This window comes from Oncorhynchus nerka, linkage group LG20, assembly GCF_034236695.1.
Source record: "Oncorhynchus nerka isolate Pitt River linkage group LG20, Oner_Uvic_2.0, whole genome shotgun sequence".
NCBI classification, from domain to species: Eukaryota; Metazoa; Chordata; class Actinopteri; order Salmoniformes; family Salmonidae; genus Oncorhynchus; species Oncorhynchus nerka.
This window is the reverse complement of record NC_088415.1, coordinates 76,146,417-76,174,201: the sequence shown is the minus strand read 5'-3', so window position 1 is coordinate 76,174,201 and position 27,785 is coordinate 76,146,417. Positions and strand designations below refer to the sequence as shown.

At 42.7% G+C, this 27,785-nt stretch overlaps 1 protein-coding gene across 6 annotated transcripts in view; it reads right to left on the bottom strand.

Moving 5' to 3' along the window:
* The window catches only part of LOC115103145 (partitioning defective 3 homolog), a 254,743-nt gene that overhangs the window by 11,859 nt on the left and 215,099 nt on the right, over positions 1–27,785 (bottom strand). For all 6 annotated transcript variants that reach the window (XM_029623850.2, XM_065005787.1, XM_029623854.2 and 3 more), the window contains one exon: positions 4,274–4,394. In XM_029623850.2, coding sequence (XP_029479710.2) covers positions 4,274–4,394 — 121 coding nt within the window. The remainder of the gene's footprint in view (positions 1–4,273; positions 4,395–27,785) is intronic.

Sequence of the window (27,785 nt, the reverse complement as noted above, 5' to 3'; positions counted from 1 at the left end):
AGCGCACATATTGAGAACCCACTGCGATTCTATTCCTTTGGACTTGACATTAGTCTAGATCAGGCACTGTGGCCACTACAGAAGGCATGATGTTGATTGAGCACTCTGGTCAAAAGTAGTGCACTATAGAGGTCGACCGATTATGATTTTTCAACGCCGATACCGATTGTTGGGAGGCCAAAAAAGCAGATACCGATTAATCGGCCAATTTAAAAAAAAATATTTGTGATAATGACAATTACAACAATACTGAATTGACACTTACTTTAACTTAATATAATACATCAATAAAATAAATGTAGCCTCAAGTAAATAATGAAACATGTTCAATTTGGTTTAAATAATGCAAAAACAAAGTGTTGGAGAAGAAAGTAAAAGTGCATTATGTGCTATGTAAGAAAGCTAACGTTTCAGTCCCTTGTTTAGAACATGAGAACATATGAAAGTTGGTGGTTCCTTTTAACATGAGTCTTAAATACTCCCAGGTAAGAAGTTTTAGGTTGTAGATATTATAGGAATTATAGGACTATTTCCCTCTATACCATTTGTATTTCATTAACCTTTGACTATTGGATGTTCTTATAGGCACTTTAGTATTGCCAGTGTAACAGTATAGCTTCCGTCCCTCTCCTCGCTCCTCCCTGGGCTTGAACTAGGAAAACGACAATTAGCGCGCGCTAACTAGCTAGCCATTTCACTTCGGTTACACGAGCCTCATCTCAGGAGTTGATAAGCTTGAAGTCATAAACAGTGCAATGCTTGACGCACAACGAAGAGCTGCTGACAAAATGCACGAAAGTGCTGTTTGAATTAATGTTTACGCACCTGCTTCTGCCTACCACCGCTCAGTCAGATACTTAGATGCTTGTATGCTCAGTCAGATTATGCAACGCAGGACACGCTAGATAATACCTAGTAATATCATCAACCATGTGTAGTTAACTAGTGATTATGATTGATTGTTTTTTATAAGATAAGTTTAATGCTAGCTAGCAACTTACCTTGGCTTACTGCATTCACGTAACAGGCAGTCTCCTTGTGGAGTGTAACGAGAGAGACGCAGGTCGTTATTGCGTTGGACTCGTTAACTGTAAGGTTGCAAGATTGAATACCATGAGCTGACAAGGTTAAAATCTGTCGTTCTGCCCCTGAACGAGGCAGTTAACCCACCGTTCCTAGGCCGTCATTGAAAATAAGAATGTGTTATTAACTTACTTGCCTAGTTAAATAAAGGTATAAAAAATAAAAATAGGCAAATCGGCACCCAAAAATACAGATTTCCGATTGTTATGAAAACTTGAAATCGGCCCTAATTAATCGGCCATTCCGATTAATCGGTCGACTTCTAGTGCACTATATACGGAAAAGGGTGCCAGCTATATATGTTCCTGTTTTCCATGTGGCAATTAGTATGGTAGGGAAAAAATAACACAAAATTCTTTACGATTCTGTAAGAGGTTGGTTATTCAGAAATGAATTGTGATTGCAAAAATGTCCGACCGTCCCTTTAATGTTGCTGTTATGGGAACATTATGTTCTATCAGTGATGTAAACAAACAATGCAGTGGTATTCCCATAGGGCTCTGTTCAAAAGTAGTGCACTAATTAGAGAATAGGGTAACATTTGGGACATAACCTACACAGAAGTATTCAGACCCCTTACATTTTATTGTGTTACAGAGTAGGATTAACATGGATGTAATTGTTATCAACAATCTACACAAAATACTCAGTAATGTCAATGTGGAAGTTTTTTTAAAGATAAATAAAAACGTCATAATAGTCGTTGCTTAAGTATTCAGCCCCTTTATTAAGACGAGCATAAAGTAGTTCAAGAATAACATTTGGCAAAATAAGTTAAATGGATTCATTCTGTGTGAAATAATAGGGGTTGACGTGCTTTTTATTTGACTAACCCTTCCTCAGTCCCTCATACAAACAACATCTGTAAGGTGTCAAGTATTGAATTTCAAGCCCAGATTCAACGACAAAGACCAGGGAGCTTTTCAAAAGCCTCAAAGACAAGTGATGGGTAACAAAAACAAATGAAGACATTGAATATCTCTTTAAGCATGGTCAAGTTAATGATGCTGTGGATGATGTATTAAACCACCCAGACACATCAAATATAGTCTTCAATCTGAACTGAGCTGCAGGACAGGAACTGCTCAGTTATGTTACCATGAGACCATTGATGATTTTAAAAAGCTACAGAGTTCAATGGCTGTGATGGGAGAAAACTGAGGATGGATCAACAACGTGCTTACCAAGACAGTGAATGTTCCTGAATGGCCATTTAATCTCGTTGAAAACCTATACCAAGACTTGAAAATGGCTGTGATGGGAGAAAACTGAGGATGGATCAACAACGTGCTTACCAAGAAGACAGTGAATGTGAAAACCTATACCAAGACTTGAAAATGGCTGTGGTAGCCATGATACCCGACATCTTGACAAAGCTTAAAGAATATTTAAAAGATAATAATGGGCAAATGTTGCACAATCCAGGTGTGCAAAGTTCTTCTAGGCATCCGTAATCAATGCCAAAGGTGTTTCTAACATGTATTGACCCAGGGAGCTGAATACTTATGCAACCACTATATTTTCATAACATATGGTTTAATCTAAAAAATAAAATAAAAATGCATTGGCTACTTTGACAGAGTATTTTGTGTAGATGGTTGACAAAAAGATTACAATTAAATCCATTTTAATAACACTAATCCCAACTGTGAAGAAATCAAAGGGGTCTGAAAACTTTTGCAAGGCACTTTATATGCATGTTGACTGAGAAACAGAGTGGGGTTGGAAAGCTCTCTCCCACACATTGCACACAACTTACTCAATTATAGGGTACTAATATCAAACAGAACTCAAAACAAGACCAAGCCCTTTATTTGATTTATCATCACCAGGGTCAGTACGCATCAGGCGTACAGAGTAGGCATGCTGATCTAGGATCAGTTCTGCCTTTTAGATCACAATGAACGATCCAGGATCTGTACTCCTACTCTGAGACACCTGATACTTACAGCCCCAGATGTCAATGGAGTCGGTTTATTAGCTATCAGTTTACAAACGTTGGAAAATTCATTAAAATCAAGCCTTTAGACAACACAATAAACACGAACTACTACATGTTGACAGTCTAAACCAGCTCTAAAAACGTCACCGCAAATTACAGGTCTATATGATGAAAGTTGAATTAGTAGATATGGACAATGTATAAGATTAATACAACAAAAGTCAATAAATACATTAGTGCTTATAGGAAAACAATATCATACAACAACAGACATTAAAGTAGCGACTCTCAAACATTAGGCAAATCATTTTGTTGATATTCAGATTTTTACATCATAATTGACCATGTAAAATGTATACTTAAGGCATACTGCTGGTGCAATGGAAGAATAGTGCCGTTTTTAATCGAGGGACCAAATACCTTCAATTAGGTCATAGAAAGGTCTCCAATTTTGTTCAGTTTGAATTCTCACTCATTCTAACTTGGTGGCCAACAGCCATGCCATCAAAAGGGAGAAAACCATACCTAAACCTAAACCCCTATTCTAAAAAGGCACAGTTAAAACCAGAAAGCCACCCTTCACACACATAAAAGAAACCCCCAACAAGGAAACACAATCAGACACAGATAGGAGTCCATTGGTCCATGTGAAGGTGGGGGGGATCCTTGTGTTGTGAGTGACAGACAGACCAACAAATGGCACTGATGGCAGATTGGATGACAAGGGTGGTATGAAGGGAGTGGTGGTGGTGATGGGGGGGCGGGGTTAGAGGTCAGGTGAGCGTGCCAGAGGGACACATGCTCCAGGACACATGCCGGTGGAGAGGTTGTTTGTGTCCCAAATGGCACCCTTTTCCCCACATAGTGCACTATTTTAACCAGGTCGCATAGAGCTCTGGTCAAAAATAGTGCACTAAATAGGGAATAGGCTGCCATTTGGGACGCAAACATTGTTAGAGTTATCAGAGCTACACAGCCTGGGTTAGGTGGGAGGCCTATAGAGGAGTTAAAGAGAAGAGGCTCCATGGGCTGACGTTCAGTCAGTGTCATACTGGACAGTCCATGCTCAGGCCAGGCCCAGTGGTTGTGTTGTTAGTGGGAGGCTCCACGGTGCAGCCAGCCAGCAAGTATAACCAGGCAGCCAGGGTGTTAGCAGCCCTCCCAGGCTGGCAGTGGAAGTGGTTAGTGAGGGGTTGGTCCATGGAGAGGCAGGCAGGCCTGGTTCTCAGCCCGGTCTCAGACACTCACCCAGGGCTGCTCGAAGCTATAGGTGCGTCTCCGGTCGTCTGGGTCATCGTCCTCCCTGGCCTGCTGGAACTCATGCCTCAGCCGCTGTATCCGGTCGTGGTTGCTAGGCGCTAGTCTGTTGCTGCAGGGGGGAGAGAGAGGAAATACTAGATGAGCGGGGTGGTGGGCCAATATGCATCGCAAATGACACCCTAATTCCAATATAGTGCACTACTTTTGACCAGAGCCCATAGTGCACAACATTAGGGAATAGAGTGCCAATTAGAATGCTGTTTATCAGCGTAGCTGGGAAATGGTCCAGAAACGGGTAGATACAATGTATATTTATGATAAGTGAAGGGACTAACACACAGTAGAGCCTCAGACATGAATCAAACTAATAAATAATCATGTTTTATTTATAACCATGGCGTACGTCCTAAATGGCCCCACTTTTAACCACAGCCAATGGGTGCTGGTCAAAGGCAGTGCACTATAAAGGGAATAGGGTGCATTTGGGAAGCAGACGAACAAAGCAGAGTAATGAACAATAGTAACTAGTTTAGCTACATCCTCAGGTCACTCATCACTCACCATCCATTGTCTTTAGGCCCACTCATAACAACCAAGCCATTAAAACATCACCTGGCTCACCTGACTAATTACTGAATTGACTTTGACAAGAGAGAAAGAGGGCGGAAGTCTCTGCATTATCCAATGGAGCAGACCTTGTCCCAGAAGCACTGATGAAGATTACATGGGGGGGGAGCAAGAGAGGGGGAGAGAGCAAGAGAGGGGAGGGGTGGGCTATCTAGACGTACGTGAGAGGACAGACAGGTGGAGGTCATCTGTGTTCCCATAGAGTGAAGCTAATTAAAACCAGTGTTAGACTCTGAACAGCCATGTCAGGACAGAAGACCAGAGAGCAGCAGCAGAAGAGAAATCCCAAGTTTACTGTTCAACTTTCAAACACAGCCAGTAACTTTTCTGGACATCCTTTTATGATCTCTTAAAAGTATCCCGTCTCCTCTAATTTTAAAAGGAGGACCTTTGAAATAGCTTAATACAAGATCCCAAACATCACCAATAAAGCACTGATTCCAAAAACAGACAACTAAAACAGACCCATCTAAGGCTGTTTAATAATCTATGAAACAGCCTCATATGTTTTCACAATCATTAACAACATAGCATTGGATAAATAGCTAAGTCATTAACAACATAGCATTGGATAAATAGCGAAGTCATTAACAACATAGCATTGGATAAATAGCTAAGTCATTAACAACATAGCATTGGATAAATAGCTAAATCATGAATAACATGGCATTGGATAAATAGCTAAATCATTAACAACATAGCATTGGATAAATAGCTAAATCATTAACAACATAGCATTGGATAAATAGCTAAATCATTAACAACATAGCATTGGATAAATAGCTAAATCATTAACAACATAGCATTGGATAAATAGCTAAATCATTAACAACATAGCATTGGATAAATAGCTAAATCATTACCGACAAACACTGGTTCCAAAACCAAAGAACAGACCCATTCAGCCTGTATGGGGTTCGAAACTGTCATGCGTGATCTGTCTAATCCCTGTGATATGTAACACAGCCATATACCCTTTGAACACATATGAACCCGGGGCACCATGTGTGCCCCCCTGCCTATAGGTCACAGCCCCATCAGGGGTCACAGCAACAGAACCCCTTTATTATCAGATATTAGCCTGCCATGCAACCTGTGAACATATGGCTCTCAACAGAGCACTGGGCTGTTCCCAAATGGCGCAATATTCCCTATAGTGCCCTATTTAACCAGGGTCTATAGGCCTCTGGTCAAACATAGTGCACTATGTAGGGAATAGTGTGTCATTTGGCAGTGCTGTAGCATCATTTTATTTTGAACAGTCATTGTTTAGAATGACAGTTTAAGAGGACAGTCAGTGTTCACAATACTAGGGCAGGCTATTATTGAATTGAAAAATTAAGTGTGTGCGCGCCCTATCCTTCCTTCAACACAACACTGTGTTTGAAATGGAACAGAAACGTTTGGAAGCTTCAATGTACCACTATCATCAAATAGCCTTAAAAAAAGGGACTTCAATTATCATGGATCGAGAGATTACCTCAGTCTTTTATTGTTTGCCAAGACTCTTAAATCAATGATAAAACAGAACAAAAGAAATACAGAAGGAGTTAAGAAAATCCCCTGCAGTGTGGTCAGATTTAACATTAGATGAGTTACATCCTATGGACAAGCTCCCTCAATATCCGCTGTGTCTGGCCTGATGGGTCATTGTTTACAGACTTAAGCCTCTGGGGCTCAACAGACTTGGGCTGCATCCCAAATGGCCCTCAGTTTCTTTGCAGAGCCCTATAGGCCCTGGTCAATAATAGTGCACTACATAGGGAGCCATTTGGGACATTGGATTGGCCTGGCTGCTGACTGGGCAGCCTGGAAAGCTATTTATTTCATGTTATGATAGGATGTGCCCTTTGAGTTCTGTCTGTGGCTTATAGCTTGGTCAGGACACAAAGAGGCTGTGAGTTTAGCATAACACGATGTCAGCCGAGAACCAAACAAAACTACTTAAAAAAGTGCTTGGAGGCCCACCAGTTGAGGGAATAGTAGCCGTGGAATGGGGCCACAGCGCCGTCTCCGGCCTTGACCTGGAGGAGACAGTGGATCTGTCCCCCAGATGCGGACTCCCGTCTGTGTGGCCCTGTGTGAATGTAAAGGCTAACAATGCTTTAATTATTTCCCCTCAAAATCGACAGCAGATGTTCTCTGCCATAAATCTAAAATCTGAAGCTCAGGTTTGAGCGGCAAAGAGAAAGTGGTGGGTCAAACTTTGAGCCCTTGACCAAAACTCATCTTCATGCCGACGGAGTTGGAAGCCGTCACATTAGCCTGGTCCAAGATCGGTTTGTGTGTTCTTGCCAACTCCTATGGGAGCTAGACAGTACAAAGATCTAGAAACCAGGCTACTGTCACATTACCGTCCCTATTAATCATCCCACCCCAAATCAAAGACGGTCTATAAGGGAACCCCCTACAGTAGAATGTACAGTAAGTGACAGTAGCAGCTGATCCAAAGGCTGTCTATAGGGGAACCCCCTACAGTAAAACGTACAGTAAGTGACAGTAGCAGCTGATCCAAAGGCTCCTGATCCCCTGGATTACATCTGAATGGCCTCTTTCAGAACTCCTCTTCCTTGCCAGCCTCAGGACACAACAGGAGGCACCTCACAGTTCGATTGGTGCACAGCATAAATGGAAAACACCCATTCTGGTCATATTAATATGGGGGTTGGAGACCAGCGTTCTTATTGGACTCCAGAGGGAAGAGAAGAGTACCACAGAGTGATTGAGGCTTTACGAATCCATCTCTGAATGAGCAGTTCATCCCTGTTCAATCCCAGGCTGTAAAAGCCAGCTGCTGTTCTGACAATGTTGCCAGCCAGCCTTTCTGTGCACTGTTTTTACTTGACCATTGCACTGACTCATGTTGTTTTAGTCTACATTGTGTTGTGTAAATAAATATATGCTCCTTTCTTGGCCAGGGCTCATTTGGAATAAAGAGTTCAACTACATGTGGCTTCCCTGCATAAATAAAGGATAAATAAATCAAATAAAACCAGACAAAAAGGAGTCACATGATTATATGATCATTGGGATGGAGACCGTCTTTGTTGTGATGAACACCCTTGTGGCGAGTGGTGTGCCGTTGGTTTAAGGGGAAAGCACTAGTGGCATTTCTGTTTAAAGCCCCCATGCAATATTTATCATTTTAAATCATCACTGTATGTCTAAAATCACTGTGTTTATTTATAAATGAAAATAACTCATTTATTTCCCTGAGCCTCCATTGGCCCTTGAAATGCTCAGTCTGATCATGTGGGTGTTAGGAAACAAATGTGAAGATTTACATATACAGCCCTGGTTGGCTGGTAAGATGGTCTAGAGCAGGGGTTCCCAACCTAAGAATGAACAGTCATTGGTCTATTATAATCAGATCACATTCTGACATCATGTGGGACAAATACTACATTCCACCTGAACAGGCGGAAAAATTCTAGCTATTTTCAAACATCTTACACAAAAAGGGCATTATTATAATTTAATTATTTATTTTATTATTTATAATACTTAATTTAACAATTTCAGAGTATTATTTTGACCGTGTGGAACTATATATTTCTTTTTTAAAGAAGGGATTTTTGAACTGCACTGCCCCTTTAAGCTGAGAGGAAGAGAACATCTCAAAGGCTGCATTTACACAAGCAGCCCAGTTCTGCATTTTGCTCCCTCTATGACATATTACAGCACCCTTACAAGTTAACGGCCTTAAAGAGATTGATTTGACGTGATGTATGGAGGCCATAGCCGCAGGAAGTAGGGGTGCCAGGTGTGCTGTAGCACCCCCTGAAAAATCAGAATTTTTAAAAAAGCAGACCGATATAGCAGTCTGTAGGTAATTTAGCCCTATGGGCCGTGTTCAAAGTTAGTGCACTATAAAGGGAATATAATGCAATTTGGGACGCAACCTTTATCTCTCTGTTACGACGCCCTCATAGCCACCCAACCGCCATCCATCACACATGACATCTCACCAGTCGATCATGGCCTTGACTGCAGGACATTATGTCAGAGCTCTGTGATGGTGTAGGCTAGGGGATGAACAATTAAAACAGTATACACGATCATTTTGCATGTCATCTGTGCATTCAGTGTATTTATGTAGTGATGTGTAACAGATTCCTAGGGGTTGAAGGCTACTGTTCTATGAAGGATTTTGCAGGAGGCCCAGATATTTCACTATTGTCTCTGGCTTTGGTGAAACAGACGTTATAAAGTACAATGATGCACACATGAGATGAACTGTCTGTATGGTGCAGCAAGGATTTGAGATATGGCACTTATGACAGATAGCTTTCTAAGCAGGACTTGCTCCCTTCCTAGTAAAAGGAGAGACTGTAGTAAAAGGAGGACAAGCAGTTCAATGTATTTGCTGGTTGTAACCTAGTACACAATTGATATATTGGTTTGTAAAGCATGAAATTGTCCAGAAATTAAAAGCAGGCCTATACCATGTTACATGCTTTATTACTACTGGTGGCACCATACTTTGAAATCAAAAACCATCTCTCTCCACAACAGCACAATTTCACGTGAGTAAATATCAGGCAAATATCGCATTGCAGTCTCTGCTGACAGCAGTGTCTCTGGAAATATATGGCTACATTGTAAAACTGAAAAGACAATTAAATCTAATCCATTAGGTCTGTGGATTCCAATGTTTACTGTGGAGGATGTTACACATGTGGTTGCATCCCATGGAATGGCTAGTACTTTAACATGGTGCTATTGGAGCAGAGGAAAGCTTGGCCGTGTATGGCTACCATTGGATATTTACATGCGTTTTGGATCATTGTTTTGTTCTGTAACCATTGTTTTGTTTTGCCATTTCTTAATCACACTGAACAAAAATATAAACACAACATGTAAAGTGTTTGTCCCATGTTTCATGAGCTGAAATATAAGATCCCAGAAATATTCCATTACGCACAAAAAGCTTATTTAGCTCATTTTGTGTACAAATTTGTTGACATTCGTTAGTGAGCATTTCTCCTTTTCCAAGATAATCCATCCACCTGACAGGTGTGGCATATCATGAAGCTGATTAAACAGCATGATCATAACACAGGTGCAATGGACAATAAAAGGCCACTAAAATGTGCAGTTTTGTCACAACACAATGCCACAGATGTCTCAAATTGAGGGAGCATGCAATTGACATGCTGACTGCAGGAATGCATTGAATGTTCATTTCTCTACCATAAGCCACGACCAATGTCATTTTGGAGGATTTGGTAGTACGTCCAACCGGCCTCATAACTGCAGACCACATGTAACCACACCAGCCCAGGACCTCCACATCTGACTTCTTCACTGGTAATTTATGAACATTTGAACATCTTGGCCATGTTCTGTCATAATTTCCACCCGGCACAGCCAGAAGAGGACTGGCCACCCCACATAGCTTGGTTCCTCTCTAGGTTTCTTCCTAGGTTTTGGCCTTTCTAGGGAGTTTTTCCACCGTGCTTCTACACCTGCATTGCTTGCTGTTTGGGGTTTTAGGCTGGGTTTCTGTACAGCACTTTGAGATATCAGCTGATGTACGAAGGGCTATATAAATATATTTGATTTGATTCACCTGCAGTATTGTCTGAGACCAGTCACTCGGACAGCTGGTGAAACTGTGGGTTTGCACAACCAAAGAATTTCTGAACAAACTGCCAGAAACTGGGAAGCTCTGGGAAGCTCATCTGACTGCTCATCGTCCTCACCAAGGTCTTAACCTGACTGCAGTTTGGCGCCGTAACCGACTTTAGTGGGTAAATGCTCACCTTCAATGGCCACTGATGCTGGATTAGTGTGCCCTTCACAGATGAATAACCTGTACTGGGCAGATGGCAGACAGCATGTATTGCATCGCGTGGGCGAGTGGCTTGCTGACGTCAACGTTACGAACAGAGTGCCCCATTGCATTTTATCGATGGCAATTTGAATGCACAGAGATACCGTGACGAGATCCTGAGACCCATTGTCAGGCCATTCATCTACCGCAATCACCTCATGTTTCAGCATGATAATGCACAGCCCCATGTCGCAAGGATCTGTACACAATTCATAGAAGCTGAAAATGTTCCAGTTCTGTCATGACCTGCATACTCACCAGACATGTCACCAATTGAGCATGTTTGGGATGCTCTGTATTGATGTGTAGGACAGCATGTTCCAGTTCCCGCCAATATCCAGCAACTTCACACAGCCACTGAAGAGGAGTGGGACATCAGTCCACAGGCCACAATCAGCAGCCTGATCAACTCTATGCAAATGTTGGTCACATCAGATACTGACTGATTTTCTGATCCACACCCCTTCCTTTTTTTAAGGTTTCGGTGACTAACAGATCCATATGTATCTGTATTCCCAGTCATGTGAAATCCATAGATTAGGGCCTAAAGAATTTATTTCAATTGATTGATTTCCTTATATGAACTGTAACTCACTCAAATCTTTGAAATTGTTGCATTTTGCATTTATATTTTTGTTCAGTGTAAATGCAACAGAATCCTTATTTCACCGGACTGAATATATTTTTTTGTTATATACAGTTGGGCAAAAAAGTATTTAGTCAGCCACCAATTGTGCAAGTTCTCCCACTTAAAAAGATGAGAGAGGCCTGTAATTTTCATCATAGGTACACTTCAACTATGACAGACAAAATGAGAAAAAGAATTCCAGAAAATCACATTGTAGGATTTTTAATGAATTTATTTGCAAATTATGGTGGAAAATAAGTAGTTGGTCACCTACAAACAGACCTGTAAGAGGCTCCTCTGTCCTCCACTCGTTACCTGTATTAATGGCACCTGTTTGAACTTGTTATCAGTATAAAAGACACCTGTCCACAACCTCAAACAGTCACACTCCAAATTCCACTATGGCCAAGAGCAAAGAGCTGTCAAAGGACACCAGAAACAAAATTGCAGACCTGCACCAGGCTGGGAATTATTAGGAAATGGAAGACTCCACGCAAGATCTCACCCCGTGGGGTCAAAATGATCACAAGAACAGTGAGAAAAAATCCCAGAACCACACGGGGGGACCTAGTGAATGACCTGCAGAGAGCTGGGACCAAAGTAACAAAGCCTACCATCAGTAACACACTACGCCGCCAGGGACTCAAATCCTGCAGTGCCAGACGTGTCCCCCTGCTTAAGCCAGTACACGTCCAGGCCCGTCTGAAGTTTCCTAGAGAGCATTTGGATTATCCAGAAGAAGATTGGGAGAATGTCATATGGTCAGATGAAACCAAAATATAACTTTTTGGTAAAAACTAAACTCGTCGTGTTTGGAGGACAAAGTACACCATACCTACTGTGAAGCATGGGGGTGGAAACATCATGCTTTGAGCTGTTTTTCTGCAAAGGGACCAGGACGACTGATCCGTGTAAAGGAAAGAATGAATGGGACCATGTATCGTGAGATTTTGAGTGAAAACCTCCTTCCATCAGCAAGGGCATTGAAGATGAAACGTGGCTGGGTCTTTCAGCATGACAATGATCCCAAACACACCGCCCGGGCAACGAAGGAGTGGCTTCCTAAGAAGCATTTCAAGGTCCTGGAGTGGCCTAGCCAGTCTCCAGATCTCAACCCCATAGAAAATCTTTGGAGGGAGTTGAAAGTCCGTGTTGCCCAGCAACAGCCCCAAAACATCACTGCTCTAGAGGAAATCTGCATGTAGGAATGGGCCAAAATACCAGCAACAGTGTGTGAAAACCTTGTGAATACTTACAGAAAACGTTTGACCTCTGTCATTGCCAACAAAGGGTATATAACAAAGTATTGAGATAAACTTTTGTTATTGACCAAGTACTTATTTTCCACAATAATTTGCAAATAAATTCATATAAAATCATACAATGTGATTTTCTGGATATTTTCCCCTCATTTTGTCTGTCATAGTTGAAATGTACCTATGATGATAATTACAGGCCTCTCATCTTTTTAAGTGGGAGAACTTGCACAATTGGTGGCTGACTAAATACTTTTTTTGCCCCACTGTGTGTGTGTGTATATATATTTATATAATATATATATTATATATATATATATATATATTTATATATATATATATATATTTATATAATATATATATTATATATTATATATATAAATATATATATTTATATGTATATTTATATATTATATATATATATATATATATATATGTATATTTATATATATATATATATATATATATATATTTATATGTATATTTATATATATATATATATATATATATATATTTATATGTATATTTATATATATATATATGTGTATTTATATATTTATTTATATATATTTATTATATATGGGCTGGCATGGTTTTATATATATTTACACTTTTATTTAACCTTAATTAACTGACTTGCCTAGATAAATGAAGAACAAATTCTTATTTACAATGACTGCCTACACTGGCCAAAACTGGCCCTATGACATGAAAGAGGCATTGAAGCAAAAGATGACGTTCTGCCATGTCCTGATTTAATAGTTGAGTAAATAAACACAATTCTAAAAGTAGTACATAATTAATCACTTTGATTTTTGAATTCCTGATTCATGCTTTCGGGAAGAAATTGTCCTCCCTTGAAACTTTGAAGAAGCTGCTGTGTAGCTGGTTGGTAGTTCTGTCAATGTCTGCAGAGCCTATTTCCCAAATGGCACCCTATTCCCTATATAGTGTACTACTTTTCAACCAGAGCCCAATGGACACTATATAAGGAAAAGGATGCCATTTGGAATGCACATGATGTTTCATCCTTGTGAGTAAGCCCTCTCCGTGTTTGTTCCGATGTACATAGAGAGACAGAGCTGGCAGTGTGTGTTGGCTCTTGGCCAGAGGAACTGCCCTTTGAGGAGAGTGTGTGTTTTGAGTCGTGTCTGAGAAGGTTTGGAACATGCATACAGAGTCAAATTTGGCCCGGGGTCATAGACAGTAGGTGAATCCATTAGCCTTAGGTCCTCTGACCCCCTGAGTTAATAGATACACTGTAGATCAAAATAAAGATGTCTACTTTCCTCTCACTGAAGAACAAACTAGACCAGACACAGTATGATCTGGGTTTCTACCTCTAATGTCCTATATTTCCTTGAATTAATAGTCTAAGCCTGTGTGTGATGACTTTGGTATTGATCAGCCTCTACTGCAAATGAAGAATCAATGCAATTTGATCACTGTTAATCCCAGATAATCCTGAGATTACCTTTAATCCCAGGTAGTAAACTGAGACCTAATGAATGTCAAAAATGACATTTTTAGCGACATCATGTAGAACACAGACAGAGGCACATGTAGCATCTAAAATGGGTCTGTTTAATTCTGGTCCTGGAGAAACACTTCTGGTTTTTGTTTCTACCTGGTAGTTAATTGCACTCATCTGGTGTCCCAGGTCTGAATTAGTCCCTGATTAGGAGAGGATGAAAACCAGAAAACCAGTATGTTGTTGCCAGGCACCTGACTACAACATACTGAGCAGCAGTCAAGGAGTCTCTCAGTAAATGTTTTGAGTTGCTCTCAATCAATACAACTGGATTATCAGCTAGCCTCATTTTTCACTGTGGACAGAGGCTCTAGCTAGCTACCAGCTGCTGTGTTGTCTTTGTGAGATGGTGTGCTTCTCTCCGTGAATCTGATAACATTTCTTCAACCAACAGCTACAGCTGCTGCTGGCTTTGGTTTGGGCTGGGGGGTGACATCCCTTTGAGACCTGTCCGTTTTTCTCATCAGCCGGGTATATCAGTAACTACATCAGCAAATGTTTATTCAATACTCGTATTGTAGTTCACAAAACAGTCACGTCTCCGGGTATAAATCCCAGATAATTTATCTGTTTAATTAAATGTTTAATTAAAACTGTGATTTTTAATTAAGTATTCACTCAATGATTTTATTAGAAATTCACATTATGATTATTCTCTGATGAGGTAGATAACCACCAAACCCCACAATGAGTCCCAATGGAATACTCCCCCGTTCTCATACACTACTCCCCCGTTCTCATACACTACTCCCCCGTTCTCATACACTACTCCCCCGGTCTCATTCAATACTCCCCCGGTCTCATTCAATACTCCCCCGGTCTCTTACACTACTCCCCCGGTCTCATACACTACTCCCCCGTTCTCATACACTACTCCCCCGTTCTCATACACTACTCCCCCGTTCTCATACACTACTCCCCCGGTTTCTTACAATACTCCCCCGGTCTCTTACAATACTCCCCCGGTCTCTTACAATACTCCCCCGGTCTCTTACAATACTCCCCCGGTCTCATACAATACTCCCCCGGTCTCATACAATACTCCCCCGGTCTCATACAATACTCCCCCGGTCTCATACAATACTCCCCCGGTCTCATACAATACTCCCCCGGTCTCATACAATACTCCCCCGGTCTCATACAATATTCCCCTGTTCTACCCAGGTCTTTTTTCAGTTAATCAGACACTGTAAATCTAATTAGGTCAAAGAATGAGATTCCATTTATGTAATCTATAGGCCATGTCCAGCTTCAGGTTATTCAGCAGCAGCATACAGTATGGGTGGACTGTTCAGACTGGAAATGACCCTCAATCAGCAGGCTGATTCTTTCACCGTGTCCAGAGAGGAGTAAAGGAGGGCTCTGATGCCCTACACCATACACTGACCACTCCATATGATTCAAAAGAACACCACACAATCTGCGTTCAAATGCCACCGTATTCCCTATATAGCGCACTAGAGAGACAGACACACAGAGAGAGAGAGAGGAGAAAGAGAGGGGTGAGAGGATTGAGAGAGGATCACTGGTCAGTTAGGTGTTACTTGCAGGTAATTTAGTAAATGACTATGGGTACATATGTTTCATCCACTGGATCGTGGAATGCATATACGACTCAATGGACAGTCAATAGGTGATCAGGTCAGGTGGACATCCCAGGGTCTGACAGTCAAAGGAAGAGGGTCCACAGCCAGGGTATGAAGCCAGCGTTAGCCATCCATCATGATCTCAGCTTTAGCATATCTGGATATACTCTGAATAAGGGACACATTACTCACATAAATGAAAAGCGGATTTCAGTCATCAATACTATGCAATGAAAGAGAATCCTTTCCAAAGCAGCAACAGGAAACAGATAAGACGCCCGTGGCTGGGCTAAGGCGACAGAAGCCAAAGTGAAATAAGCGACGACGGAGGATAAATATAATTATAATGTGAACTCTGGAATGGGGGAAGGCCCTGACGGATGGTATAATTCTAATGCCCACTGATAACTTCAGCATGCGGTTGGTGGAAAGGGGGAAATGGAATTGGAGCTGTCCAATTTCTAAGCATGCATATGGCTTATGTGTTTCTCTGTCCAAAACACTGGGAGTGACTGATGGCACTTTCGAGGTAATAGTTCCCATTTCAGAGGCTTTAATGTCTGTGGAGTTGGAGGAAGCCTGGCTAGCATCTGATAAAAATCACAATTTAGTCAAATTAGAGGCCATTATCATCACAAAGCAGGCAGGGCCTGCTCTGTTTAGGCCAGCATCCCAAATGGCACCCTATTCCCTATAGAGTGCACTACTTCTGACCAGAGCCCTATGGGGTCTGGTCAAAACTAGTGCACTATCTAGGGATTGGGGTGCCAATTGGGTAGCATCCTAGGACTTCTCACCGAGGTGAAAATGGAGGTAGAAAAGTAGACAAGGTCTTTGTTCTGGGAGTGCAGTGAGTTTTTGGAAAACTCATATTTTGATGCTGTATGATTGCTATGGTAATGTATGTCCAGCATGCCACAGGAACAGTTCAGAGTTGGACTTCGTCCCAAACAGCACCCTATTTCCTGTTTCTGGCCAGAAATGTGTGCACTATATAGCTAATAGGGTGCCATTTGAGACAACCAATGTAAAGCCTAGCTGTGCCTGCTGTTTTAGATGTTTTATCTATAGCTACGAGCAAGAACAAAAACAAAGTCTGTATTCAATTCACCCTGGTGTGGGTTCCCACAATTTTATTGGAAACATGGACTTTCCTAACACTTTGAAGATACACATTCTGACTGGGGTGTCAATTTTATGAGGGCATTGCAGGGAAACACACTATGGATCTGACCCAAATGGGACCCTATTCCCTATAGTGGACTACCTTTGACCAGAGCACTATGAGCACTACAGCATATAGGGAATTTGAGACGTAAACCATTGGAATGTTCAGTGTAAGCCTAATACCCCACGTTCACACAATATCCAACGCACATTTATCGAATAAAAATGAAAACATGAACAAAAATGAATTGAATGTGATTTGCTAGGGGGAAGGAAAGAGCACAATCTTCAATAGAATATCCTGCCTAGGAAACTCCAATGGGAAGTGAGGCAACTGGCTCTCTCACAACATCTGCATCCCAAATGGCACCCTATTCCCTTTATAGCGCACACTTTATTTAGGGTGGCAGGTAGCCTAGCTTTTAAAGCGTTGGACCAGCATTCGAAATGTGTCTGGTTCGAATACTCGAAATCTGTCAATGTTCCCTTGAGCATGCCACTAAACCCTAATTTTCTCCAGGGGCCCCATACTACTATGGCTGACCCTGTGAAGCAAAACATTTCACTGCACCCATCAGGTGTATGGAACAAAACATTAGTTACATTTTCTGGACAAGGGCTCATAGGGTGATTTTGATCAAATCATTTCTGAAGCTCAGAGGTCACTAAGGGACTGTCTGTTTTATATCAAATACAACACATATGAACATCTATACTAAAACAGACAGCGAACAGATGTAGTCCCAAATGGCACCCTATTCCCTATATAGTAAACTACTTTTGACCAGGGCCCCATACTGTATAGGGTGCCATTTTGGACGTAGTTCCTGTATATCCCACCAGAGCAGAGAGCTTCGATCCAGGAGCAGTGCTTGGCTTGAGGATACCCTAGGCACCCTCTCCTTGCCCTAGAGGGGAAACCAGGTGCTGAGGACTGAACCAGGCTTAATCGGTCTTCCCAGGATGCAGCACAAAGACTTTCCTGCCTTAGTTTCTCAAGACAAATATTTCAAAAGGAGGCCATCAAAATACCCACCACATCAGTAGGGTAGAGCGGTTTCCTCCCCCACACCAGTCTCCTTCCTGTCTTTAAAGGCAACGCTGCCATTCTATTCTCTCATTGTGCTGACCCACAGGGACTGCCATACGATGGAATGCTCTGCTCTCTGTGCTGCTGTGTCGAGAGATAGGGCCTTGGTTCTTCCAACCCAATGCCATTCATACATACAGTTCATTATGCTGTTCATTCTGGGTTTGACTGCTTCTTGCCTGTACAGATGTTCTGCACAAAGATTCCCCTCCCAATGTAAAACATGTATTACAGTATTCTATACTTGTCCAGCAGACATGGCTGTCCTACTGTAGGAGCAATATATAGTACCCATAGAGATGTATTTGCTTAGCTATATGTTGAAAGCAACATGATGGGACATCTTATTTGAACAGTCATCTAAATGTAGGTTAATAGGTGAACTAGGTATAGGCCTAGCTATCACAACACCACCTTGAAAGGGTAGGGGATAAATTAAGAACATAGCCAACCAAAAACCTTCCCTGGTCTTTTCACAGACTCATCTCTATGACCCCTCTAAAAAATATCTCCAAACAAGGCCTGAGCACAGCTGTTCTGTATCTGAAAGGTCAGAGGGCAAGGCGGTGTGTGCCTGGACTCAAAGCCCACCAGACAGACACGAGATGAGACAAGTGCAGAGCATCAAAGACCATGACTGGAAATCTCTAGAAATGATGTCAGGTTATTAAAAATGTTTGACAGACACACGTTGCATGTCTCCACGGTTCAAAACTCTCCAGACAACCCGGCAAATAAGAGGCCTGACAGGACTCCCTTCTGAAGGTAGGGCTGGGGTGTGGGGGGTAGCAGGACAGAGGGGCTCAGTGAAGGTAGGGCTGGGGTGTGGGGGTAGCAGGACAGAGGGGCTCAGTGAAGGTAGGGCTGGGGTGTGGGGGTAGCAGGACAGAGGGGCTCAGTGAAGGTAGGGCTGGGGTGTGGGGGTAGCAGGACAGAGGGGCTCAGTGAAGGTAGGGCTGGGGTCTGGGGGTAGCAGGACAGAGGGGCTCAGTGAAGGTAGGGCTGGGGTGTGGGGGGTAGCAGGACAGAGGGGCTCAGTGAAGGTAGGGCTGGGGTGTGGGGGTAGCAGGACAGAGGGGCTCAGTGAAGGTAGGGCTGGGGTGTGGGGGTAGCAGGACAGAGGGGCTCAGTGAAGGTAGGGCTGGGGTGTGGGGGTAGCAGGACAGAGGGGCTCAGTGAAGGTAGGGCTGGGGTGTGGGGTGAGAGGGTCAGTGGAGGGAAGGTAAGATTGGAGTGAATGGAGAGGGTCGGTGGAGGCAGGGGTGAAGGGATGAGGAAGGGTCAGTAAATGGGAGGATGGGTGAGGGGAGACCTGGGGAATAGAATGACTAACCCATGGAGGATGGAGAGGAGGGGTGAGGGGAGACCTGGGGAATAGTATAACTAACCCATGGAGGATGGAGAGGAGGGGTGAGGGGAGACCTGGGGAATAGTATGACTAACCCATGGAGGATGGAGAGGAGGGGTGAGGGGAGACCTGGGGAATAGTATGACTAACCCATGGAGGATGGAGAGGAGGGGTGAGGGGAGACCTGGGGAATAGTATGACTAACCCATGGAGGATGGAGAGGAGGGGTGAGGGGAGACCTGGGGAATAGTATGACTAACCCATGGAGGATGGAGAGGAGGGGTGAGGGGAGACCTGGGGAATAGTATGACTAACCCATGGAGGATGGAGAGGAGGGGTGAGGGGAGACCTGGGGAATAGTATGACTAACCCATGGAGGATGGAGAGGAGGGGTGAGGGGAGACCTGGGGAATAGTATGACTAACCCATGGAGGATGGAGAGGAGGGGTGAGGGGAGACCTGGGGAATAGTATAACTAACCCATGGAGGATGGAGAGGAGGGGTGAGGGGAGACCTGGGGAATAGTATGACTAACCCATGGAGGATGGAGAGGAGGGGTGAGGGGAGACCTGGGGAATAGTATGACTAACCCATGGAGGATGGAGAGGAGGGGTGAAGGGAGACCTGGGGAATAGTATGACTAACCCATGGAGGATGTTCAGGGCAGCTGCTGACACAGGCCTGTTTCAAACAGCCCTTACAGGGTCCCATAAATAACACCCTTACTATGAGGAGCTTCTGTGGTGCTCTTAAGTGTGCCACTTTCAAAGGACCCACTGTCATGACATCTCCTTGTGTCCCCAATGGCACCCTATTCCCTTTATATACACTACTTTGACCAGAGCCCATTGGGGGAATATGTAAGGAATAGGGAAACATTTGGGGCAAAGTAGCCTAAGCCCAGGGCATTTGTAGTGCAGACAGACCAGCCTGGTGTGGACCTGGAGGTGGTAATCTCACTAGGGTAGGCCTGTAACGCCGACACTGGGCCAGGTATAAGTCACAGGCCCTCGGGGGCCATTCAGGCCCCCTGCCCAGGGATCACAGCCCAGGCCCCAGCATCCCTAATGGGACCCTATTCCCTATGTAGTCCACTACCCTTGACCAGGGCTCACAGGGAACCCCTGGAACATACAACCCCATCCCTCTCTCTCTCCCTCCCTCTCTCGTGATCACCCCCATTACTCCTCCTTATTGAGCTGTCAGCTTCCAACACCTAAGGGACCACCCACCCACCAGCCTCAAAAGACAGCAGCAAAACAATACAACTAACATTACAGAACATAGCATAACACATCCGTTTATTTCCCAGGGTCTGTATTCCTAAAACTCTTTCAGAGTAGGAGTGCTGATCTAGGTTCATTTTTGCCTTTTAGATCATAATGAATACAATTATATGGACAGGATCAGATCAGCATTCCTACCCAGAGATGCCCGGTCTATGAGGAATACCTGGATATTTCATATCTATTCACAATAATGCATTGATAATGCATTAGTTACATACATTAAATCAGTGATGGATGCACAAGTGTCTTATTATTTATTCACTCTTCACTAGCCTTTAGGGTATGGCAGAAAAGGGAACACTAAGGAAATAGTCAAAAACTAGAAATGTGCAGTATTACTACTTCCATGAAGTGGATTGTATAGTAACTCTAAGGAACTAAAGCACACTACACATGCTCTTCATATACTACTACAGTACTCATACAATCCTACTACAGTACTCATACAATACCTTCTTTGTCGTACTGAGTTGTCAAGTTCAAGCAGCATGCAAAGTCACAAGGGAAATGGGGGGGAAAACCAACACAAGTGTTATTATTCCGATTGACATTAAGCTTTAGGGCAAAATTGACACAAATCCCACGCAAATAACACTAAGAAAGAAGCCAGGGGGATATGATAAAGGTTTTAAGGATTAGTAAAACCAATGGCTGTTCAGTCACACCCAAATCCTTTCCTTCTTGGAAGGATTATCCAGAAAAGTAGCCACCTAATACATATGGTATTAAAGTCCTAAACTATGTTATAAAAAGGTGTAAGCTTCTCTTCTATTAGAGATTAGTGGCCAGAATCCCTATGGTTGCGTTTACACAGGCATTCCAATGGCCAGGCCAATTAGTGTGTAAACGCAGCCTATGAGAAACATGGAGTTAATTTAAAGAGATATAAAAAATAGTTTTTGCATAATAACACACAACTACAGAACTAAACCAACCAAAGCTCTGTTGAAGCTTCTTTCTGTTGTCATAAAGTTTTACTGAACTATTTAGTAGTCACTGTTGTAGGTTCCATTTCGTAGACACAATATTTCATCTGTGCAAAAATTGGGCAATTCACACACAGGCGATTTCCAAATGGTCGGTTTTAATGGCGGTTTCCTGTATATGCCTATGGAACCAGAGCCTAGAGGGGAAGGCCCGGGTAGCCTCCAGTAGCTCTGCCTGACCCCGTTCTCTTTGAGCAGGCTAATACAGTCACCGGGACACCCCTCTGGAGAGGTATCATATCCCCTTCATTCACTCAGATATTGAGTCTCAAATGAAACCCTATTCCCTATGTAGTGCACTCCTTTTGACCAGGGCCCATAGGGTAGTACACTATACAGGGAATAGGGTGCCATTTGGGACTGAGATGAAGTCACCCCCCTCACACCCACTCTATAATATGCCTCTGACTGAGGGAGAATACATATACAGTCCAATTTGCAGCATCACTCAGACACAGATAAACAGACAGTGACTGATGGGTACTTAGCAGAAAAAGGACACATTGATACACCGCTCTGTCTCTAGCAGTCTCTTTCTGACTACAGTGAGCTATTAATATTCAATAAGCACACATATCATATAGGAGAATAGAGAAATAATATGCCCTAATCAAAAAGTGTCTCTGAGGTCACATCTGCCCAGATACGAGCCAGGGAATGGACCAATAAAAACCCACGGAGCATCTTAAATAATGGATATGATGAAGGGCCTCTTGGTTGATTGGCTAAATTGATTGGCTGGTAGTAGAGTGACTAACTGCTCTGTGCTGGTGTGGTATAAATCATGTGTTAAAAGGATGATCACCAGGACTCCAGTACATATTGATTAGTCATTATTTGTGCTAACAGAACAGGGGTGGGGGCCAGTGGCCATCCATTACTCAAGGGGGGGAAAAAACAAAATCAATAAGTCTGGGTCTGCGTTCCAAATGGCACCCTATTCCCTAAACAGTGCACTACCTTTGACCAGGGCCCAAAGGGAATAGCCTGCATTTCAAAACAGCCAATATCGAGGATAGGTCTGGCCATACATCTTTTGTTGCACACACACACATACACTCCTTCTCCTCTCATCAGGGATAGTTGAAGAAAAAGTGACCAAGGCTTGGCAGTTTTTACAAAGCCAGGGGGTGTTCAGTTCTGTTCTAAGAGATAACCTTAACCTCTGTAACCTTAAGCTGACTGTCAAAGGAGTTAAATGGCTCCAACCATAAACATACACTATGACAACGTGCCATCTGTTATACATTCCCCTTCAACCACCCCTGGAACATCTAAATAGCATCCCAGATGGAAACCTGATGGGCCCTGGTCAAAAGTAGTGCATGACATTATTTTTTATTATTTTATTTGACCTTTATTTAACCAGGCAAGTCAGTTAAGAACAAATTCTTATTTTCAATAACAGCCTAGGAACAGTGGGTTAACTGCCTGTTCAGGGGCAGAACGACAGATTTGTACCTTGTCAGCTCGGGGGTTTGAACTTGCAACTTCCGGTTACTAGTCCAACGCTCTAACCACTAGGCTACCCTGTCGCCCCAAAGGACTAGGGTGAACCATGCTAAAACCATGCTACAACCTGCACCTACACACATGTGCACATAGAGGCACGCACACACACACAGGAAAATACCCTGGACCACAACCGATAGAACTATCACCACTGGCCCTGCTCTCCCCTCATGGGCTCTCAATTCTTCCAACCACCGATCATAGGACCTCTGTAGTCTGCTCTGAAATGGACCAGGGAACTAGGGGGCCCGTCCTCAACCAGTCACACACACACACACACACACACACACACACACATACCACAGTGGAAGGAGATCCGGGATGCCTCCTAAATGGCACCCGAGTCACTGAGCTCTGGTCAAAACTAGTGTACTACACAAGTGACATAGTTCCATTTGGGACGCACACCTGCCAGCGACAGCAGCAGTCAGACCTCTGCAGTGAAAACTGACAGTTCTGGGTCTGGATCTTCTCAACAGTGAGACGGGAAATGGATATACATCTTAATAGCCCCACAATCTGAGAGACCTTGGAAATGAAATACTAATTATGATTCCTTTAATGTTAGGTTTCCTTCGTGGAACTGCTGGGGTATGACAGTGACTGCTGAGCTAGACTCAATCTGTGGTAGAATAACCACTAACAGATAGTGGTCACAGTGCACATATTCCTTTCGTGGCGTTTCTCCAAGGTCATAATAGTTCTATTTCTCAAAAATCTGTTTTTGTGCTGTTGACATTGTGAAAACTACAAGCGACTCGACACACAGCTTAACAGTTGTGTCACCAACTTTGTCACGGTTATATTCATTTAATGTTTCAATGTAAAAAAAGGTTCCTTAAACAGACTTTGAACTAGTCAGATACAGTGCCTTCAGAAAGTATTCACACCCCTTGGCTTCTTCAACATTTTGTTGTGTTACAGCCTGAAATTTAAATTGATAAAATTGAGATCGTGTCACTAGCCTACACACAATACCCCATCATGTCAAAGTGGAATTATGATTTTAGAATTTTGTACAAATTAATTAAAAATGAAAAGCTGAAATGTCTTCAGTAATTACGTATTAAACCCCTTTGTTATGGCAAGCCTAAAGTTCAGGAGTAAAAATATGCACTCACTCTGTGTGCAATAATAGTGTTTAACATGATTATCTCTGTACCCCACACATACAATTACCTGTAAGGTCCCTCAGTGGAGCACAGATTTAACGACAAAGACCTGGGAGTTTTCCAATGCCTCGCAAAGAAGAGCACTTAAAAAAAGCAGACATTGAATATCCATTTGAGCATGGTGAAGTTATTAATTACACTTTGGTTGGTATATCTGACTTCTCAAACTGTTTAGGCTCCATGGATTGATGAGGACTTGAAAACTATGGTTGAAAGATGGGGCAAAAGGAGTGGCTAATAAGGAGCAGGAGCTGCACATCTGACTGGCTTACTTACTGCAAATTGAGAAATTATGTGACTAAACTCAACGAAAAGAAGAAGAAACTATTACAAAGCCAAGATCAATGATATAAAGAATGATGGGGAAAAAAACTTGTTCTTTAAATGAAATTATGGGCAGAAAGACAAAGACAAATTCTTATTCATCATAAAACCATTTGATGTTGCTAATTATTTTTATAATTGTTTCATTGGCCAAGTGGGCAAATTTAGGCATGAAATGCCAACAACGAACAGTGAGCAATTGTATTCATGCATAAAAACACAAATCAAAGAAAACCAGTGCAAGTTTGAATTTTGTCAAGTTAGTGTGGGAGAGGTGGAAAAATTATTATCATCGACCAATAATGACAAACCTCCTGGCAATGACAACTTAGATGGAAAGCTACTGAGGATGGTAGCTGACTACAGCCACTCCTATCTGTCATAACTTTAATCTGAACCTCGAGTCTTTGTCCTCAGGCCTAGAGGGAAGCCAAAGTAATTCCGCTACTCAAGAGTGGTAAACCTGCCTTTACTGGTTCTAACAGCAGACTTTTAAGCTTGGTGCCAGCTCTTAGCAAACTGTTGGAAAATATTGTGTTTGACCAAATACAATGCTATTTCCCTGTAAACAAATTAACAGACTTGTTGAAATAAATTGATAATAAGAAGATTGATATTATTGACCATAACTTGTTGTTGAAAAAAAAGTGCTATGGCTTTTCAACCTCTGCCATATCATGGATCCAGAGCTTTCTAATAGAACTCAGAGGGTTATCTTTAATGGAAGGTTCTCTAATGTCAAACATGTAAAGTACCACAGAGCAGCTCTCTAGGCCCTCTACTCTTTTCTATTTTTACCAATGACCCATCACTGGCATTAAACAAAGCATGTGTGTCCATGTATGCTGATGATTCAACCATATATGCATCAGCAATCACAGATAATGAAGTCACTGAAACCCTTAACAAAGAGTTGCAGTCTGTTTTGGAATGGGTGGCCAGTAATAAACTGGCCCTGAACATCTCTAAAACTAAGAGCATTGTATTTGGTACAAATCATTCCTTAAGTTCTAGACCTTAGCTGAATCTGGTAATGAATGGTGTGGCTGTTGAACAATTTGAGGAGACGAAATTACTTGGCATTACTAGCCTGTTCAACCTCCCTTTCGTATCGTCTGAGATCACCGAAGATTGAAAAGCTGCCACGGTCATCCCCCTCTTCAAAGGGGGAGACACTAGACCCAAACTGTTACAGACCTATATCTATCCTACCCTACCTTTCTAAGGTCTTCGAAAGCCAAGTTAACAAAGATCACCGACCATTTCGAATCCCACCATACCTTCTCCGCTATGCAATCTGGTTTCCGAGCTGGTCATGGGTGCACCTCAGCCACGCTCAAGGTCCTAAACGATATCATAACCGCCATCGATAAAAGACAATACTGGCTTTCGACTCTGTCAATTACCACATTCTTATGGGCAGACTCAACAGCCTTGGTTTCTCAAATGACTGCCGCGCCTGGTTCACCAACTACTTCTCAGATAGAGTTCAATGTGTTAAATCGGAGGGCCTGTTGTCCGGACCTCTGGCAGTCTATGGGGGTGCCACAGGGTTCAATTCTAGGGCAGACTCTTTTCTCTGTATATATTAATGATGTCGCTCTTGTTGCTGGTTATTCTCTGATCCACCTCTACTCAGACGACATCATTCTGTATACTTCTGGCCCTTTATACACTGTGTTAACTAACCTCCAGATGAGCTTCAATGCCATACAACTCTCCTTCCGTGGTCTCAAACTGCTCTTATATGCAACTAAAAATAAATGCATGCTCTTCAAACAACCGCTGACCGCACCTGCCCGCCCGTCTTGCATCACTACTCTGGACGTCATTTACAAAATATCCTCCAACACTCTAAGCAAATTGGATGCAGTCTACCACAGTGCCATCCGCTTTGTCACCAAAGCCCCATATACTACCCACCACTGCGACATGTATGCTCTCGTTGGCTGGCCCTCGCTTCATATTCGTCGCCAAACCCACTGGCTCCAGGTCATCCATAAGTCTTTGCTAGGTAAAGCCCCACCTTATCTCAGCTCACTGGTCACCATAGCAGCACCCACCCATAGCACGCACTCCAGCAGGTATATTTCACTGGTCACCCCCAAAGCCAATTCCTCCTTTGGCCGCCTTTCCTTCCAGTTCTCTGCTGCCAATGACTGGAACGAATTGCAAAAATCACTGAACCTGGAGTCTTATATCTCCCTCACTAGCTTTAAGCCTTAGCTGTCAGAGCAGCTTACAGATCATTGCACCTGTACACAGCCCCTCTACACATTCCAACATCCAACTACCTCAGCCCCATATTGTTTTTTGTTGTTCTTGTTTTTTTGCTCCTTTGCACCCCAGTATCTCTACTTGCACATTCATCTTCGGCACATCTATCACCCCAGTGTTGATTGCTAAATTGTAATTACTTTGCCACTACGGCCTATTTGTTGCCTTGCCTCCCTAATCTTACCTCATTTCCACACACTCTATATATACTTTTCTATTGTGTTATTGACTGTGCATTTGTTTATCCCATGTGTAACTCTGTTGTTGTTTGTGTCGCACTGCTTTGCTTTATCTTGGCCAGGTCGCAGTTGTAAATGAGAACTTGTTCTCAACTGGTCTACCTGGTTGAATAGAGGTGAAATTAAAAAAAAAACACAAAAAATGATTCAATGGTTGTAAAGATGGGGAGAGGTCTAGCAGTAATAAAGAGATGCTGTTTTTTTGACACAACACTGCGAAAAGCAAGCTCTGAAAGCTCTAGTTTGTCTAATCTTGATTATTGTCCAGTCGTGTGGACAAGGAAAGACCTAGTTACGCTGTAGCTGGCCCAGAACAGAGGTGCACGTTTTGTTCTAAATTGTAATCAGAGGGCTGATAAATACTATGCATGCCAGTCTCTATTGGCTCAGAGTTGAGGAGAGACTGACTGCAAAAAAAAAAAAAAAAAAAAGAAACAATGTTTTGAAAATCCAAAATTGTTTGCATAGTAAACTTACACACACTTATCCCACCAGACATGCCACCAAGGGTCTATTCACAGCGTACAGTATTACGTATATAGAGCCCTTATCGCATAGAACTTCCTTCCATCTCACATTGCTCAAATAAACAGCAAATCTGGTTTCAAAAAACAGATAAAGCAATGCCTCTC